Source organism: Erinaceus europaeus, chromosome 6 (genome assembly GCF_950295315.1).
Source record: "Erinaceus europaeus chromosome 6, mEriEur2.1, whole genome shotgun sequence".
NCBI lineage: Eukaryota > Metazoa > Chordata > Mammalia > Eulipotyphla > Erinaceidae > Erinaceus > Erinaceus europaeus.
In genome coordinates this window covers 67,891,005-67,910,766 of record NC_080167.1, presented here as the reverse complement: position 1 = coordinate 67,910,766, position 19,762 = coordinate 67,891,005, and the positions used below count along the sequence as shown (strand labels likewise).

The 19,762-nt window shown below is 47.1% G+C and overlaps 1 protein-coding gene across 2 annotated transcripts in view; it reads right to left on the bottom strand.

The window, feature by feature from the left end:
- The window catches only part of NVL (nuclear VCP like), a 62,313-nt gene that overhangs the window by 36,166 nt on the left and 6,385 nt on the right, over nucleotides 1–19,762 (bottom strand). The window contains exons 3-14 of one of the 2 annotated variants that reach the window (XM_007530167.3): nucleotides 18,989–19,041; nucleotides 18,807–18,906; nucleotides 16,669–16,726; nucleotides 15,512–15,775; nucleotides 13,263–13,389; nucleotides 12,968–13,044; nucleotides 12,435–12,569; nucleotides 7,853–7,954; nucleotides 6,646–6,763; nucleotides 3,707–3,851; nucleotides 3,098–3,347; nucleotides 434–652 (exon numbers count right to left, since the gene is read on the bottom strand). In XM_007530167.3, coding sequence (XP_007530229.1) covers nucleotides 434–652; nucleotides 3,098–3,347; nucleotides 3,707–3,851; nucleotides 6,646–6,763; nucleotides 7,853–7,954; nucleotides 12,435–12,569; nucleotides 12,968–13,044; nucleotides 13,263–13,389; nucleotides 15,512–15,775; nucleotides 16,669–16,726; nucleotides 18,807–18,906; nucleotides 18,989–19,041 — 1,648 coding nt within the window. The remainder of the gene's footprint in view (nucleotides 1–433; nucleotides 653–3,097; nucleotides 3,348–3,706; nucleotides 3,852–6,645; nucleotides 6,764–7,852; nucleotides 7,955–12,434; nucleotides 12,570–12,967; nucleotides 13,045–13,262; nucleotides 13,390–15,511; nucleotides 15,776–16,668; nucleotides 16,727–18,806; nucleotides 18,907–18,988; nucleotides 19,042–19,762) is intronic. The other variant, XM_007530168.3, reaches the window with a different exon arrangement.

Sequence of the window (19,762 nt, the reverse complement as noted above, 5' to 3'; positions counted from 1 at the left end):
TCTCCCTGTCCTATCCGACAATGATGACATCAATCAACAACAACAACTACAACAATAAAACAAGGGCAACAAAAGGGATTAAATAAATAAATTTTAAAAATGGTGATTGCACCTTTAAAAACAAACAAACTTGGTATCTCATGCTTTTAAGTCCAAAGATTCTAGCCACTACGTCCCCTCTTGGGCCAACAAATACATTCATACATACAGGTCAGCTCAGAGTGGAAAGGCCCTGGCAACAACAGTAAGGACAATGAGAAGAAAAAAGGGAAACCTCAATGCAACAGAAATCGAGCACAGCCAAAAGCAGCAGTCAGAAACATAGCTGAGAAAAATGAAGAGAACATTTTGGGAGTACTGGCCGGAAACCACCGGAACATATGAAAGGAGGCGTGAATAAGGACGCACAGGTGCCCGCAGCCCAGACACCTACCAATATGGCCATGGTGAGCTCCTCCCGAATATCTTCCAGGGCACCAATATCTGCCCAGGTGACATTGGGGACAGTGGCAAAGCCCTCCCTCTTGGCAGAGGGCTGGACTGAGGATAGGGCAGCTGTGAAATCGTTCAGCTCGATGCACAGCCCCTGCAGCTGCTCGTCAGAGAGGGGGTCTTGGTCTCTCAGCAACCCCAACATCCTCTGCAGCTCATTCTGGAAGGGAAATATGAAAAGGAAAACACAGAATGTGTTGAAAGAACTGCTTTTCTGTGCTTGTAAAAACTGTGACTGTGTTGTATTCCAGTAATTTTCTGACATGTTCATTATACATGGGGCATCTGCTTTGGCCAAGGAATAGAACGCCAACAACAGTCAAATATGGAAGAACGGCTTTGGACACCACACAGGGTCAGGTGGGGCAGATATATGCAGTGGATAGTCAATAACCATATAGGCCCTGTTATTTATTTATTTATTTATTTACTCCCTTTTGTTGCCCTTGCTGTTTTATTGCTGTAGTTATTATTACTGTTGTTATTGATGTCATTGTTGTTGGATAGGACAGAGAGAAATGGAGAGAGGAGGGGAAGACAGAGAGGGGGAGAGAAAGACAGACACCTGCAGACCTGCTTCACTGCCTGTGAAGCAACACCCCTGCAGGTGGGGAGATGGGGGCTCGAACCAGGATCCTTACGCCGCTCCTTGAACTTTGTGCCACATGTGCTTAATCCACTGCACTACAATCTGACTCCCCATTTTACTTTTTTATTTACATAATTTTTAAACACTTCTTCTTCTCTGTCATCTCCAGGGCTTGACTACCCTGAGCTGACTTTTTTTTTTTTTTTGCCTCCAGGGTTATTGCTGGGGCTCAGTGCCTATACTATGAATCCACTGCTCCTGGAGGCCACCCCCCCCCATTTTGTTGTCCTTGTTATTGCTGTTGTTGGATAGGACAGTTATATTGAGAGAGGAGGGGAAGACAGAGAGGGGGAGAGAAAGACAGACACCTGTAGACCTGCTTCACTGCCTGTGAAGCAACACCCCTGCAGGTGGGGAGCTGGGGCTCGAACCGGGATCCTTACACAGGTCCTTGTGCTTTGCGCCACCTGCGCTTAACCTGCTGCGCTACCGTCCGACTCCCAAGCAGGTGGATTTTGATGGTACCCAAGTTACTCTGGTGGGCTGTGTGGTTTCAGAATCGGGCTTATCAACTAACTAGAAGGTGGGGAATTTTTCTAAACTTCTCATTATATTTATTGGATAGAAACAGCGAGATATCGGGAGGGGAGGGGAGATAAATAAGAAGCACAAAGAAGGGGGTCGGGTGGTAGCGCAGCAGGTTAAGCACACATGGCGCAAAGTGCAAGGACTGGCAGGAGGATCCAGGTTCAAGCCCCCGGCTCCCCCCCTACAGGAGGGTCGCTTCACTGGCGGTGAAGCAGGTCTGCAGGTGTCTATCTTTCTCTCCCCCCTCTCGGTCTCCCCTCCTCTCTCAATTTCTCTCTGTCCTATCCAACAACAACAACAGCAATGATAACAACAATAATGATGACAACAAGGGCAACAAAGTGGGAAAAAATGGCCTCCAGGAGCAGTGATTCGTAGTGCAGGCACCGAGCCCAGCAATAACCCTGGAGGTTAAAAAAAAAAAAAAAGCACAAAGAATTTTTCTAGTATTGAATCTTGAACTTCAAAAGCAGATTTCTTGCTTCATGAGGAGTATGAAAAAGCAAGTAAAATGAGTAGCCAGATTTATCAGATCCTAATTTATGTGCACTGTTATAAAAGAAATTGCTTTTGGGAGTCGGGCGGTAGCGCAGCGGGTTAAGCACACATGGCGCAAAGCCCAAGGACCGGTGGAAGGATCCCAGTTTGCACCCCAGGCTCCCCACCTGCAGGGGAGTCGCTTCACAGGCGGTGAAGCAGGTCTGCAGGTGTCTGTCTTTCTCTCCCCCTGTCTTCCCCATCTCTCTTCATTTCTCTCTGTCCTATCCAGAAACGACAACATCAATAACAACAACAATAACTACAACAAGGGCACCAAAAGGGAATAAATAAATATTTTAAGAAAAAGTGCTGTCTAAGTGTTACTGTGTATTTTCAGGGCTCAAAAGACCCGAGATTGCACGTGGGTACATGTGAGAGTGTCTGTGTGTGTCGCCTACGCCTTGTGCACATGTGACTTCGCTGCCCCAAGGCCACTTATTCAGATAAAGCGTCAAGAGAGAGAGAAGTAGAGGAGAGACTAAGACACCTCCCGTGTGAAACTGGGGCTCAGACATGGACGGGGAACACAGCAAGGCCAGTGAGCTATTTCCTCCCACCAATCAACTTATACTCTCAAAACCATTCACACTCTGGGTGGACTGATACCTCTTCTAAAAATGAAATGTTCACAAAATAGAGTATCAACTCCATCCACACTTACATGCGAGACAACAGAAATGAAGCCTAGTTTAAGGTCTCTGCAGGGGAAGCTCCCGCGCCAGGGGCTGGGAGGCTTGTGACAGGCAGAGAGAGCATGAGACCCGCTCATATACGTGAGGCCCAGTGCGGGCCTGGAATCTAACACCCCAGAGAGACTTCCTGGTTCTCATTCTCTCTCCCAGTCATCGATCAGCCCACCCCAAAGTGATGTGGGAAGAAAGCACCCACCTGAGCCTCTGCGATGGGCTCCATTCCAGTGCCCTCCTGCTGGCCTCCCTCAGCGGGCAGCCCTTCACTCTCGGGGCCTTGTCTCCGCTGCTCCTGCAGCTGTGCCAACACCCGGCTGACGGCACACACAGCAGCCTCGCGACACAGCGCCATCAGGTCTGCGCCCACGAAGCCCGGGGTGAGGTGGGCCAAGTGACGGAACTGGAAAGCTTCAGGAAGTCTCAGTTTTCTACACAAAGTCTGAAGGATCCTGTTGAAAACACAGGGAGAGAAAAAAAAAAAATCAGAATCCTAACAGACAAAGAGTTGAGAGCAACCTGGGTGGTGGTATAGAGGACTAGGCACTGGGCTCTCCAACATGGGTTCAGTTCCCGGCGTTACACAGGCCTCCCCCTCAATAAACAGATGTTAGATGGGGCACTGACTTGAAGTATTCTGTCAATGCTATTTTCTATTCCACCACAAATTAGGACTGAAAAGTGTGCTCGTCTCTCGTGAAAATAAACATGTCCTCACCGAGTGAGACACTGTGTATCTCTCAGCCCTCATTTTCAAAGCACTGGGTACAGATGGCACAAGCAGCTAACAAACTTCCTCAGGAGAACCAACCTCTCTCTCGACGCCTCGTCCGGGATGCCTAGACATATCTCTCGATCGAATCTTCCCGCCCGCCTCAGCGCAGGGTCTAAGGAGTCTGGCCTGTTAGTGGCTCCGATGACGAGGACCTGGGCTGTCGTGGCCACGTTGTTCAGATCTATGAAGATCCAGACAGGGCGTGAGTGCTGAACAAGACACCCGGCATAGAAGACAGTAATGCTCGTGGTCCGGGAGGTGGCGCAGCGAGAAAGCTTTGGACTCTGAAGCATGAGGTCCTGAGTTCGATCCCCGGCAGCATATGTGCCAGAGTGATGTCTGGTTCTTTCTCCTCATTGATAAATAAATAAAATCTTTTTTTAAAAAAAGCAGTAATGCTCACAGTCATTGCAGCCCGGAGAAAGGAACACGGTTTGGTGGCAATGAAACAGTCACATATGGGGGCCACACAGTGGGAGTGGGCACCTGGTTAAGTGCACACATTAGTGAAGGACCCGGGTTCAAGCCCCTGGTGCCCACCTACAGGGAGAAAGCTCTGCGAGTGGTGAAGGAGGGTTGCAGGGGGTCTCTCTTTCTCTGTCTCTCCTTCCCTCTTAATTTCTGTGTCTCTATCCAATCAATAAAGATAATTAAAACAAGCAAACAAACAACAAAAAAACATTGAGAGTGGTCCGGGAGGTGGCGCAGTGGATCAAGCACTGGACTCTCAGCATGAGGCTCTGAGTTCAATACCCGACAGCATATGTGCCAGAGTGACGTCTGGTTCTTTATCTTTCTCATGAATAAATTCTTAAATTTATCTCTGCACAGGCCTTCCCCGCAGGAAGGGACTGGGGGCTTAAAGCTGGTTTCTTGCACACAGGAACACGTTCAACCAGGTGCACCACTGCATGGTCTCAAGCAGCCCACAAGTTAAGGAATAAGAATGACAGGTCGGAACAAAGCACGCAGTAGGTACCACAGTGAGAGACACTATAAATGTCTTCTGGCTGAGCCAGGAGAAGCTCCTGGACGGAGCTGCACTGAGAAATTCCTACAGGGTGAAGAGGACGCTAGTTAGCAGACACAGGCTCAGCGAGACTCTCCATGGGGGAATGGCGGGCGTGAGGCATGGAGGCACATAAAGCAGTGTCTACGCCGGTGAGCAGCACAGCTACAGGGGACTCCAGCAGCCACCTAGGCCTCCAAGACAGACCATCACTGATGGGGGCATGCGGCCACACTGGCACACAGGCTTTAAGTTGCTCTGGCTTAAGCTAAAAGCAGATTATTTTAGAAAGAGAATGTGAGGTCTACTCAATTTTTTTTAAGTTTTTTTTTTTTAATTAATATACTTATTCATGAGAAAGACAGGCAGAGAGAGAGAACGAACCAGACACCACTCTGGCACATGTGCTGCCAGGGATTGAACTCAGGGCCCCATGGTCGAGAATCCAATGCTTTATCCACTGCACCACCCACCGGACCATAATTTTTTAAATTTTTATTTATTTATTTATTGGCTAGAGACCGTCAGAAATAAAAAGGGAAGGGAGCAACAGAGGCACAGATACACCTGCAGCCCTGCTTCACCACTTGCAAAGCTTTGTCCTTGCAGGTGGGACCCAGGAGCTCGAACCCAGGTCCTTGTGCACTATAACATGTGCCCTCAACCAGCTGCACCACCACCCGGCCCCTCAAAAAAAAAATTTTTTTTAATACTGATATATTTATGAGAGAAAGGAGAGAACCGGAGCATCACTGACCCATGTGTCCCTGGAGAATGGACTCAGGGCCTCATGTCTGAGAATCCAAGGCTCCACCCACTTGCCAGGCCACCAGTGTGTCTCTCTCATGACTATTTTTTTCCCATCTGAACCCAGGTTAAATGTCAAGGAATCTAAGCTCACGCACACACCCCCCCCCCCCCGCCCGATAAGAAGAGCTTAATCATGTTCTCCAGCAGACAAATCCTGAGAACTCTGCTGTATGCTTTTTTGCCAGCAGAAAAATCTGAAAGGCTTTTGTGCTACGATTTATGCTTCAGAACAACGATTCTATGCTGTTATTTTGAACAGAGTAAACAGGAATAAAAGGGAAAGAGTGTACTGTGGTCTGATTACCACAATTATGCAAGAGTTGAATGAAAGCAGAAACAGCAAACAGAAAGGAAAAGCGCCATTTGAGGGGCTCACTTTAAAAATACCAACAGTACTAGATTCAGTGATGAAAAACCCCTCGCACAGGAAACGGAAACTCAGCAACACACCTGTCATTACAAATATTATCTTTCTTGGGGGCCAGGCAGTAGGGCAGTAGTTAAGTGCACATGGCACGAAGCACAAGGATCCCAGTTCAAGCCCCCAGAGCCCCACCTGCGGGGGGGGGGGGGGGGGTCGCTTCACAAGCAGTGAAGCAGGTCTGCAGGTGTCTATCTTTTTCTCCCCTCTCTGTCTTCCCCTCCTCGCTCCATTTCTCTCTGTCCTATCCAAGAGCAACAGCAATAACAACAACAAGGATAACAAAATGGAAAAACTGGCCACCAGAGCAGTGGATTCGTAGTGCAGGCACTGAGCCCGTTATAAGCCTGGAGGCAAAAAACAAACAAACAAACAAAAAAACCAACGCGTTATCTTTTTCCTCTTTGCTCTAATTAAAGCCAGGTGAAAGATAAAAACCAGGACACGGGCATCGGTATGCCTGCTACAGTGTGTGCAAGGCCCCGGATCCCAACTGCAGGATGGAAAGAGACACAAGTGGCAAAGAACTGTAGCAGGTAGGGAGGTGTGTGTGTGTGTCCCCTTCCTTCTTAATTTCTCTGTCTCTATCCAAAAATAGCAACAAGCAAAAGAAAGACAGAAAATTAGCTAACAGTCCGGATTGGTTCTTCACAGACCCTGTGGCTCGAACTCAGGGCTGTGTGCACCTGTGCAGAGAGCCAGCGCTCAGCCCTGAGCTGAGTCTTGGAAACCAACCATCCATGCAGGTTAGCAGCTGGGCTACGATTCTTCGTTCCATATCTTTTGAAGCGACTTCTCTTTTGGGAGTTATAGCATCAATCTCGTCAATAAAAAGGACACAGGGTGCATTTGACTGGAAAAGACAAAGACCGTGACAATTATGTTCTGTGTAACCCAGGATATTAACTGTACAGTAACTCCCCCCTCCCCCGCCGGGACACACGCACGGTTCCCCATTACTTTTTGCTTTCCTTGGTTTTGATTACCCCAAGGCAACTGTGGTCTGAAAAATACGACATGCACGAAGATATTTACAGATGCCACATTCACTTGACTTTTTAAAAAAAATTTTTTTTCACATTTATTTTCTCTTTTGTTGCTTTTGTATCTTTACTGTTATTGTAGTTATTATCGTTGTTGTTACTGATGTCGTCGTTGTTGGATAGGACAGAGAGAAATGGAGAGAAGAGGGGAAGACAGAGAGGGGGAGAGAAAGATAGACACCTGCAGACCTGCTTCACCGCCTGTGAAGCAATCCTCCTCAAGGTGTGGAGCCGGGGCCTCGAAGCGGGATCCTTATGCCGGTCCTTGTACTTTGCACCATGTGTGCTTAACCCACTGCGCTATCGCTACTGCGCTCACCTGTTTTTTTTTTAGGCTGTGTTATAAGCATTCTACTATTTACTAGATATTAATGGTAATCTTGGTAAAAAAAAAATATTTTATAGAGACAGAGAGAAATGAAGAGGGGAGGAGGTGGGGAGAGGAAAAGAGAGATACCTGCAACCCTGTTTCACCACTTGTGAAGCTTTCCCTATGCAGGTGGAGAAAAGGGGTTTGAACCTGGGTCCTTATGCACTGTAGTGTGTGCGCTTAACCAGGTGCACCACCCACTGCCTGGACCCAACAAATTTCTTTTCACGAGCCAGGGTCCAGAGCACTGCTCAGCTCTGGCACATGGTGGTGTCAGGGGTTAAACCTGGGACCTGAGGCCTGAGGCCAGAAAGTTTGCTGTGCTACTGTGAACACCATCTCCTCCGGCCTAAACAGATCAAACAACAAATCCTGCCAGCAAATCTACTTTTTGTTTACCCATCACAGGTGACTAACTGTCATGTTTACGAAAGACTGGCCGGTGAGTGGGTGAACGAGAGCATTTGAGGAAGCAAGGTCTTCAGTACGAGCTTGAAGGTTGGACGCTCGCTCGCACGAGTTGACTCACCACGGCTTGTTCAAACAGTTCTCTCAGCTTCTGTTCAGATTCCCCGGAGACTCCAGAAACAATCTCTGTGGCAGCAATTTTCAGGATCGGAAGATCAAGTTCCTGTGAACAAATAGATGAATAGTCGAGTTTTCCTCTTTCGAGTGTTCTACACTTTCTTTTCAGTTCCTCTCTCTCAGTTACAGTTAGAAACATCGCTTCTGAGGGGCCGGGTGGTGGCGCACCTGGCTGAGCGCATGTTACAACGTGTGAGGACCTGGGATCAAGCCCCCGGTCCCCACCTGCAGGTAGGTGTCTCTCTCTCTCTCTACCTCCTCCTTCCTTTCAATTTCTGACAGTCTCTAATAAAAAATAGCTTAGGGCGGAGGGTAGATAGCATAATGGTTATGCAAAGAGACTCTCATGCCTGAGGCTCCAAAGCCCCAGGCTCAATCTCCCTGCACCACTATCAGCCAGAGCTGAGTAAGTACTCTGGTAAAAAATAAAGTAAAATAGAAAATTTAAAAAAAGGATTTTTATTTATTTTTTGGATAGATGCATAGAGAAGCTAAGAGGGAAATGGGAATACAGAGGAAGATAAAGAGACACGTGCAGCCCTGCTTCACTGCTCGTGAAGCTTCACCCCACAAGTGGGGAGTAGGGGATTGAACCTGGGTCCTTGTGCATAGATAGTAGCATGTATGCTCTAGAGTGTGCCACTGCCTGACTCAAAAAACATCACCTTTTAATGATGCACTTTGTTGAGCGAGAGAGACAGAGAGAGAGAGAGACAAAGAACCTGACTTGCTCTAGGCTCAAGTCCCATAGTACATGGTGCCATGTTCAGCGCCAGGAGAGCTGTGAGTGGTGGAGGAGGACTGAGAAGTCCCTCTGTCTCTCTCTCTCCACACAACAATGAAAAAGTCAGCCTGTGAGGCTGCCCCACAGAACCGTACATGTGGGAGTGCATTCCTTGTCACAGGAACAAAGAACTGATGCTTTACCCAACAAGGACTGAATATATCCAATCTGCTTTCACTCCAAAGATACTATTTATTTTTCTAAGATCTTTTTTTTTTTTTTTTTTTGAGAAAAAAGAAACAAAAAGAGAAGGGAGGGTATTGGGAGTGGTTGTGTGTGTGTGTGTGTGTGTGTGTGTGTGTGTGTGCAGACACAACCCAGTTCTAGTACCCGGAGGTACCAGGTATGGAGCCGTTTTTTTTTAGGTGGCCCTGTGAAGTGAGCCCAGGATTGTCCACAGTGTGTAGAGATCACCACTGAGCAGCTTTCCGGGCTCACTTTTCCTTATTTCTTGGAGCAAGGGGAGAGACAGACAGACAGACACAGGAAGGCTCCGTCAGCCCCGGCAAACGCCATGCCCAGTGGGACCTCCTGTCTGAGATCACAGCTCCATCCACGGCGCCACCTGCTGGGCATTGGCCCGACGTGCCCTGGGGAGCAACCCAGGCTGGCCCAGGGTTCTCTGCACTGCCCCGCTGTCCACTTTTCACACCACAACTGTGGACAGCGTCTATTTATGTGAGTAAGTATCCAGTACATCTCACTTATATTGGAGAAGTCCTTAAAGTTTTTCTGTGCTGACCACTATCTATCAGTGTCTGACAGGCAGCGGTAACCTAACAGTCAGCTAATAATTGTGGCAAGTCAATCACGCTCTCTAACAAAAACGACTTTTCTATCCAGAGCGACTGGTACAGTATGCCACTCTTCAAACTGAAGCTCCTCATGTGTCTGGCTTTACAGTTCATAACAGAGACAGAGGGAGACAGAGAACCACCGCAGCACTGCTCACACCTGGCCTGCGGAGGAGCTGGGGGTTGAACCTGCAGCCTTTGGGGACGCAGGTACACTAGGTTCTAAGAGGTGAGGAACATCCCCAGTCCTACAATCACTATTTTAGAACGGATGTTTAACACTGGAAAGATGAGGGGGTCTGGGAGGTGGCACAGTGGTTAAAGCACTGGACTTTCAAGCATGAGGTCCCGAGTTCAATCCCCGGCAGCACGTGTACCAAAGTGATGTCTCATTGTTTCTCTCTCTCCTCCTATCTTCCTCATTAATAAAAATCTTAAAAATAATAAAATAAAAAGAGGTCCTGTTCAATCCCTGGCTGCACATGGATATTTAAAAAAAAAAAAGTATCAGAAGGGAGTCGGGCAGTAGCGCAGCGGGTTAAGCGCACGTGGCACAAAGAACAAGGACAGGCATAAAGATCCTGGTTCGAGCCTCAGCTCACCTGCAGGGGAGTCACTTCACAGGCGGTGAAGCAGGTCTGCAGGTGTCTCTCTTTCTCTCCCCCTCTTTGTCTTCCCCTCCTCTCTCCATTTCTCTCTGTTCTATCCAACACAACGACATCAATAATAGCTACAATAAAACAACAAGGGCAACAAAAGGGAATAAATAAATAAAAATTTAAAAAAAATACTGGAAGGCTCTGAATGAAGACTGAATACAGAGGTGTGTGGAGATGACGCAGCGGCAGAGAAGCTGACGGACACAGCCGAGGCTCTGGGCTCGCCCTCACGACACTCTAGCCAGCCTGCAGAATGCCCTGGGTGATGAGGTTTGACATGTGAACTCCCTCAAGGGAAGAGGAGACAGGAATGGACCATCGGGTTGTGGCAGGCACTTAGCACAGGTCCAGAGCTCATGCCCCAACACCAGATGAGATGGGCAGCAGGGAGGTGGCTCCCCTAGCAGAGCACAGGACTGGCAGGCAGGAAGCTCCCGGCTCCGTCACCGCACCGCAAGTGCCACAGCTGGGCTCTGGCTTCTGACTCTCAGGTGAAACTCTAGCTCATGTCAAGTAATTCTTAAAGGAAAAAAAAAAGAAAGTGGGGCTGCAAGTGGTTCAGCAATGAGGCACATGTGTGCGACTCTTAAGTTTCCTCTTCTGTACCGCATGGAAAAAAAAACAACTATACAATAACCTTTCGTTTGATTTTACTGCTCTTGACAACCGCCAACTAGAAATCACAAAATAAATGTCACTAAAACACAAGCTGGGTTTAAAAAAAAAAAAAGGGAGGGGGGAGTCGGGCAGGAGCGTAGAGGTTAAGCACAGGTGGTGCAAAGCACAAGGACCACAAGGATCGGTGTAAGGATCCCGGTTCGAGCCCCTGGCTCCCCACCTGCAGGGGAGTCGCTTCACAGGTGATGAAGCAGGTCTGCAGGTGTCTGTCTTTCTCTCCCCCTCCTCTCTCCATTTCTCTCTGTCCTAGCCAACAATGACGACATCAATAACAACAATAACTACAACAATAAAACAACAAGGGCAATAAAAGGGAATAAATAAATTGATCCAAAAAAAAAAAAAAGGAGCCAGGTGGTAGCACAGTGGGTTAAGCACAGGTGGCACAAAGCACAAAGATCTGAATAAGGATCCTGGTTCGAGCCCCCGCTCCCCACCTGCATGGGAGTCGCTTCACAGGTGGTGAAGCGGGTCTGCAGGTGTCTGTCTTTCTTTCCATGTCTACCCTTCCTCTCTCCATTTCTCTCTGTCCTATCCAACAATAATGACATCAATAACTACAACAATAAAAAAGGACAACAAAAGGGAATAAATAAACATTTAAACAAAACTTTTTCTGGGGGGCAGGTGGTGGTACACCTGGTTGAGCACATGTTACAGTGCACAAGGACCCAAGTTCAAGTCCCCAGCCCCCACCTGCAGGGGGAAAGCTTTGCAAGTGAAGCTGTGCTGCAAGTGTCTCTCTCTCTCTCTCTCCCCATCTCCGCCCTTCCTCTCAATTTCTGGCTGTAGTAATTAAAAAAAACTTTTAAAAATACAACACCAGGTATTGCACCAGAGTAAAAGATTCTAGGGTGGGTGGAGGGGAGAATACAGGTCCAAGAAGGATGACAGAGGACCTAGTGGGGGTTGTATTGTTATGTGGAAAACTGAGAAATGTTATGCATGTACAAACTACAGTATTTACCGTCGAATGTAAAACATTAATCCCCCAATAAAGGGGAAAAAAATGCAGCACATCTGATGCCACCACCCAGACCACTTTTCAGTGTTTCTGAGAGAGAAGAGCGACAAGGCAGCACTGCCTCACTCCAGCACCCACGGAGCTCCAGGTGTGGCCCAGAACTCCTCTGTGGGGTCAGGCCCCTCCACGGTCCCGGCTGCTTACAGCTGTGCGCTTCTGCTGTGGCCCCAAGTCTTGCTCTAATTCTTCTAGAGCATCTTATGGACGGGGGAGACAGTCTAATCAATGATGGTGTAAACAGACTCTCATGCCTGAAGCTCCCAAGCCCCAGGTTCAACGCCCCGCACCACCACAAGTCAAGCGGAGCAGTGCTCTGGTAGTAAATATAGTATCTTGAAGCCCGGGCGATGGCACAGCAGCAGAGAACAGGACTTGCAGGCGTGAGGTCCTGAGTTTGAGCCCCAGCACCACACACATCAGAGTGATATGCACGCTCTCTCTCTCTCTTTCCGCCCATGAACGAATCTTGAAAACAAGACCCGAGAAGAGATAAAGGACAAAGCTCTCAATGCACCCGACGGGGCGCCAGCCAAGTCTAGCGCGAGTGGGCTGGGGGGAGAAAACAGAAGCGAGCGGACCTCACTCACCCCAGCAATGGCGTGTGCGAGCAACGTCTTCCCGCAGCCCGGCGGGCCGTGCAGGAGGACTCCGCAGGGGGGGGTGACACCCAGGCGCTGGTACACTTCAGGGTGCCGCATGTGGATCAGCATCTTGCAGACTTCCTAGCGGGGAACACAGGGCTTTGACTCCCGGGTGTGAGGGCCGGACCTGCTGTGGGGGTCAGGGCTAACTGTCTCTTTTACCTCAGCAGAATAGGAGCTAGACGGTTTCCATTAGAAACAAGGAGGGTGGGAGGGTGGGGGGTAGGGTGAACCCTGCTGACAGCACTTTATAAAGTATAAGGACTCAGGTCCCTAGCTGCAGGGGGGAAGCTTCACTGGTGGTGAAGCAGGACTGCAGGTGTCTCTGTCTCTCACCTCCCCCTTCCCCCTCGATTTCCTTGTCTCTATCCAATAAATAAATATTTTTTAAAGAGAGTGAATCTTAGAAACGAGGCTCTGTCTCAGCGGCTGGTTAGCAATATACACCCTGTGAAGCAACAGTCGGATTCTAGACTGACTCTCAAAGTCGCATCATTGCCGCCGATGTCTTCAAACTTCACACTGGATACCTGCAGATCTGGCCCGTGGGCTCTGGCTGGCAAAGGGAAGGGACCAGAGTGCAAAGGTGAGTGACTCGACAGTAAGGAAGGGCGACACAGAATCAAACTGCAGTAAAGAAAGCTCTGGTACAAACTGAGATTTTGTTTTGGTAACTATCTCAGCACTTCACCCCCCTCCCCCTCCCCACCCTGACAAATAGTTTGTTGCCTTTCTCAAAGCAACCCCCCCAACATACACACACACACACACCACCTTTCTTTTGCAGGGTAGTTTCTATCACTCCATCAACCTCCTGAAGCTCCATATTCCTTTTGTTTCTTTTCTTTTTTTGCCTGACTTTCCCTTTTTGGTCACTCTCCAGAAATGAATCTTTGGAATCCTGGAAAGAAATGAAAAGGGAAAAAAAAATCCTGTGCTTGAAACTACAATGTCAACATCTTTCTCAAAACAGAACTCTTGGGGCCGGGCGGTGACACAGCACGTGGAGTGCACACACTAGAGTGCACAAGGACTGGGGTCAGGCATCCTGCCCCCACCTGTGGGGCAGGAGGTTCATGGACAGGGAAGCAGGGCTGCAGGTGTCCGTCTCTCTGTCTACATCTCCTCCTCCCCACTCAATTTCTCTCCATCTCTATCCAATAATAAATAAATAAAATTAAGAAAATGAAAAAAGAATTTATTTTAAAAAACATTTATTTTGGGGGCCGGGTGGTGGTGCACCTGGTTGAGCACACATTATAGTGCGCAAGGACCCAGGTTTGAGCCCCTGGTCCCCATCTGCAGGGGAAAGTTTCACAAGTGGTGAAGCAGGGCTGCAGGTGTCTCTGTCTCCTCTATCTCCCCCCCCCCCTTCAAGTTCTGGCTATCTCTATCAAATAAATAAAGATAAAAAAAATGTAAAAGAAAACGTTTTTTTAAAAGACTTTTTTTTATTGTTGTAGTTGTGGTTGTTATTGATGTTGTTGTTGGATAGGACAGAGAAATCCAGAGAGGAGGGGAAGACAGAGAAGGGGAGAGAAACACAGACACCTGCAGACTGGCTTTACCAATTGTTGACCCCCCTGCAGGAGGGGAGTCAGGGGCTCAAACCAGGATTCTTATGCCAGTCCTTGAGCTTTTTGCCACCTGTGCTTAACCCACTGCACTACCGCCCGACTCCCACATTTATTTATATATTGGATCAACAGAGAAATCTCTCCCTCTATCTTCTACTTCCCTCTCGAAATCAACAGTCTGAATACGGACGGGCTCTCTTAAATGTTGCATCACTGCCTCCGACATCAAACTCCACACTGTTTCTATCCAATAAATCAATCAATAAGTAAGTGGGGAGAAGGGGAGGGGGAGGCACAGCCATGCACACCGTGGATGAAGAACTGGAGGGTTCTTCAGTGCTTTCTCTCTTTCTATTTGAAAAAGTCATCTCAGAGTGGTGAAGCCCCAGTGATGAGTAAACAATAAACAAACAACATTTTAAACATCAGTTAAGAAGCCAAGCACTCCTCCTCTGCAGACCAAGAGGCCCAGGGTGCGTCACTGTGTGGGGCCACTGGAATATGGGTCTTTTTTGTTGCTGTGCTCATTACTGAAGTCAATCTTCAAAGGTTGGGAAAGAAAGAAAATACAGAGAATCTAACATATTAAGTTCATAGGAATGCATGCAGCTTAACCTTTTTTAAAATTTATGGTCCATTTCAATTTTAAAAAGTTCTTATTTTTTTATTTTGAAAGGCTGTCTATTTACTCTAAGTATCGTCAGCGAATCTATTTATGTATGACCCCTCCAGGTACTACCCGTAACTGAAAACACACTGGTCTCTATTACAACACGGAAGTGGATTCTAGCTGGAAGATGATTTTGAGAGACAAAGCAAGACGGAGGAGAGGCTGAGCTTCAGCGGGAAGTGATGGATGGAGCAGGAAGGGATTAAATTCTACAAGTGTTGGGAGTTGGGCGGTAGCGCAGCGGGTTGGGTGCACATGGCACGAAGCACACGAACTGGTTTAAGGATCCCGGTTTGAGCCCCCGGCTCCCCACCTGCAGGAGAGTTCCTTCACAGGCAGTGAAGCAGGTCTGCAGGTGTCTGTCTTTCTCTCCCCTGTCTGTCTTCCTCTCCTCTCTCCATTTCTCTCTGTCCTATCCAACAACAACAACATCAACAATAACCGCAATAATAACTACAACAATAAAAAACAACAATGGCAAAAAAAGGGGAAAAAAAATTCTACAAGTGTTTTTTTTCCCCAAAAGCTCATCTGCCTGATTATTTCAGTCAATGAAAAAGCTGTAGTTGTGGTCCGGGAGGTGGCGCAGTGGATAAAGCATTGGACTCTCAACCATGAGGTCCTGAGTTCAATCCCCAGCAGCACATGTACCAGAGTGATATCTGGTTCTTTCTCTCTCCTCCTATCTTTCTCATGAATAAATAAAATATTAAAAAAAAAAAAAAAGCTATAGTGTACTCCAATATGTGGGACTAAGATTTCATGCCAGAAAATACCTCAATCTCAGATACAGGCTTCTTCTGATTACTTCTCTCAACTGACAAGTCTGAGAAAAAACTGTCTCTCTTTCCACCTGGAGTTTTGTCAATAAACCAGCCTCCTTCAGAACTATCAGCAGCAGTCGTCAAAGGAATGGGGGCTCTGGAAGCTGTCCGTGGTGTTGAAGCACCGCTATCTCTTTGCTCCGTCCCAGGAGTGCTTGACACAGAAGTTCCTTTCCGATATAAGGAGAGCAGCGAACTGTTCATATGATTGGCTGACTGGAAGAAACATATGCGAAGTGTTTATTGGCTATGTTAGCAAATTCTCTCTATTTCCCTTCGCCATCTCCTCTTGTGAGATTTACTATCAGAGAAAGTGTAAATTCACAGTGAGATTCAAGTTTAAGCTGTTCCTAGTTAGTAGCAGATAAAGTCAAAACGAGAATTGCCACTTTAAAAAAACCATAGCAGAGGGAGTCAGGCGGTAGCGCAAAGGGTTAAGCACACATGGTGCAAGGACTGGCGGAAGGATTCCAGTTCGAGCCCCCGGCTCCCCACCTGCAGGGGAGTCGCTTCACAGGCGGTGAAGCAGGTCTGCAGGTGTCTTTCTCTCCTCTTCTCTGTCTTCTCCTACTCTCTCCATTTCTCTCTGTCCTATCCAACAATGACAACATCAATAACAACAATAATAAACAACAAGGGCAACAAAAGAGAACATTAAAAAAAAAAAAGGGTGAGGACAGAGGATATATTTTTGCCTCCATAGTTATTGCTGGGGCTCGGTGCCTGCACCATGAATGCACTGCTCCTGGAGGCTAACTTTTTCCCCTTTTGCTGTCCTTGTTGTTTTATTGTTGCGGTTATTATTATTGTTGTTATGGATGTTGTTGTTGGAGAGGACAGAGAGAAATCGAGAGGGGAGGGGAAGACAGGGGGAAAGACAAGACACCTGCAGACCTACTTCACCACCTATGAAGCGACAACCCCTGCAGGTGGGGAGCTGGGAGCTCGAACTGGGATCCTTAAGCTGGTTTTTGCACTTTGCGCCACCTGCGCTTAACTCGCTGCTCTACCGCCCGACTGCCACATTAATGCTTTTTTTTTTTTTTTTCCTAAGGAAGGTTCACAATGATTAAAAACATTAAAATGGGTCCAGTACCTGTCTGGCTTACCTGTTGATCTGGATAAACTTCCACATCTGAATCATCCTCAGAATAGCTTTCAGTGTATCTCAAAAAAGAAAACAAGAAACATTTTAAAAACTTTCCTCCGACATACTAAAAATGACTACCCAAAACCACTGGAGACAAAGTATTCTGGTGGTTAGGCAGCTTCTGGAATCAGAACACTGAGTCAGCATGTAGAGTCACCACTGACAAAGCATCTGGCAACATCTGTAAGACTGGATCCTTCCATAAAATGGAGATGATCTGTACCTCACAGGTACAGCAAGATTAAACTGAAACTCATAGGGCTGGGCGGTTGCACACCTGAGCACACATGTTGCAGTGCACAAGGACCCAGGTTCAGGCCCCTGCTCCCCACGGGTAGGGGATAAGCTTTGTAAGTGGTGAAGCAATGCTGCAGGTGTCTCGCTGTCTCTCTCCCTCTCTCTTTTCCTATTTTTCTTTTTTTATTAATGAGAAAGATAGGAGAGAAAGAACCCGGCCTCACTCTGGCACATGTGCTGCTGCCAGGAATCCAACTTGGGACTTCCTACTTGAGAGTCCAGTGCTTTATCCACTGTGCCATCTCCTGGACCACTCTATTCCTACCACTTCCTCCCCTCTTAATTTCTGGCTGTCTCTATCCAATAAATAAAGATAATTCATAAAATAAAATGGAGATAATCTATAACTTATTGGAGTAGCAGGATTACATTAAAACTGGCCAAGTCCTTAGACCTAATAAATTCATGAAATAATCTCAGACATTAGAAATACTCCAGGAATTTAACATCGAAAAACAAAGTGGATCAAGGATAGTGCGTATCCCCAACCCCTGCCCCTGCAAATACAAGGAGGGATGGAGGGACAGAATAATGGTTCTGCAAAGAGACTTTCATGCCTAAGGCATCAAAGGGCCCAGGTTCAATTCCCAGCACCGTAATCAATCAGAGCTGAGCAGTACTCTGGTGACAAATAAACAACAGAAAAATAAAATAAACATATAGGCAGCCTGGACAATACTTGTAGTTGGTTAGAACTGATTCTTACAATATTTAAGACTGGGAGTCGGGCAGTAGTGCAGCGGGTTAAGTGCACATGGTGCAAAGCACAAGGACAGGCATAAGGATCCTGGTTCGAGCCCCCGGGCTCCCCACCTGCAGGGGAGTCACTTCACAGGCGGTGAAGCAGGTCTGCAGGTGTCTGTCTTTCTCTCCCCCTCTCTGCCTTCCCCTCCTCTCTCCATTTCTCTCTGTCCTATCTAATGACGATATCAATAACAACAAGAATAACTACAACAACAATAATAAAAAAAAAAATGGCAACAAAAGGGAAAAGAAATAGTTCAATCCCCCACATCACCATAAACCAGAGCTGAGAAGTATGCTGGTAAAAAAACGAATACAGGGGGTTGGACAGTAGCGCAGCGGGTTAAGGGCACGTGGTGCAAAGCCCAAGGACTGGCGTAAGGATCCCAGTTTGAGCCTCTGGCTCCCCACCTGAAGGGGGATCCCTTCACAAGCTGTGAAGCAGGTCTGCAGGTGTCTTTCTCTCCCCCTCTTTGTCTTCCCCCCCTCTCCATTTTCTCTCTGTCCTATCCAACAACAACGACATCAATAACAACAACAATAACTACAATAATAAAACAAAGGCAACAAAAGGGAAAATAAATATAAAAAAATTGTAAATAAATGAATAAAAAATAAAATATTTAGGATTACAATTTTTTTTTCTTGATAGAGACAGGAAAATATTGTCCCAGGTTCTATCCTAATACCACCATTAGCCAGAGCTCAGCAGTGCTCGGCAAAACAAAAGCCAAACACCCCACCGTCATCAATTATAACGCAGGGCTCTGTCAGCAATGAAGAGCTACTGACTTTTCTCTAGTTTCTGGTTTTTTTTTGCAGAGCTAAGGCCTCACATGTGTGTAATTTCCAAACTGCTGGGAGACTGAGCAGAGTCACCACGGCACAGAAGGTTGACTGGTGACTGAGCACTTGCAGGGCTCGAACCTGGGCTACGTCCACGGCAAGGCCGCGAGCTGTCCTTCTAGTCCCAGCACGAAACATTTTAAAAGGAGCGATGGTGGGAGTGGGGGTGGGGGTGGGGGGAAAGGAACCCCTCCATCTTGTAATCCTTACTCATTATCCTCTTCATCTTGTCTTGCTCTTTTTGCTAGATGTTCATCTTCTAACTCTGTGAGAGCCTTGCTTTCTTTCTCATTACTAATTAGGCTAAATACTGAAATAGAAAGAAAAATATCATGAGCTCCAAGTCTTTCCATCACCTTGGTAATGATTCAGCTCTGACACTATAGACTCACCTTTTTCCACCTGAATCCTGAAAGCATTTCTCTTTCTTCGTCCATAGTCCATACTGAGGGGAAAAAGAAGAAAAGATCCAGTGACCCCAAAACACTTTATTTCTTCCTTTAATCTGGAATGCAGTCAAGCTTTGATTGCCATTTGTTGCCAAGTCTTTAAGGACCTTTCTATTTCCTCTATGTGTTCACACTCAGCACTTTTTGTTGTTGCTGGGGCATCACCACTTTGGCTCAGCTTTTTCAGAGAGAGATGCACATGTTACAATGCACAAGGACTCAGGTTTGAGCCCCCAATCCCCACCTTCAGGGGGAAAGCTTTTTAAGTGGTAAAGTAGTGATGCAGATGTTTCTTTTTCTCTCTCCCTATCTCCCCCTATCCTCTTGGTTTCTGGCTGTCTCTATACAATGAATAAAGATAATTACAAAAATTGAGGAGTCAGATGGTGGTGTACTTGATCAAGGACACACATTACAGTGCGCAAAGACCCAGGTTCAATCCCTGGTCCCCACCTGCAGGGAGGAGTGATGAAGCAGGTCTGCAGTTGTCTATCTTTCTCTCCTCCTCTCTTGATTTCTCTGGCCTATCCAACAACAACAACAGTAGTAACAACAATAACAAGGGCAACAAAAATAGACAAAACGGCCTCCAAGAGCAGTGGATTTGTAGTGCAGGCACTGAGCACTAATGACAGCACTGAAGGCAAAAAATAAATAAAATAAATAATATAATAATAATGATAATAATAAAACAAAAACTGGGGGCTGGTAGGTGGC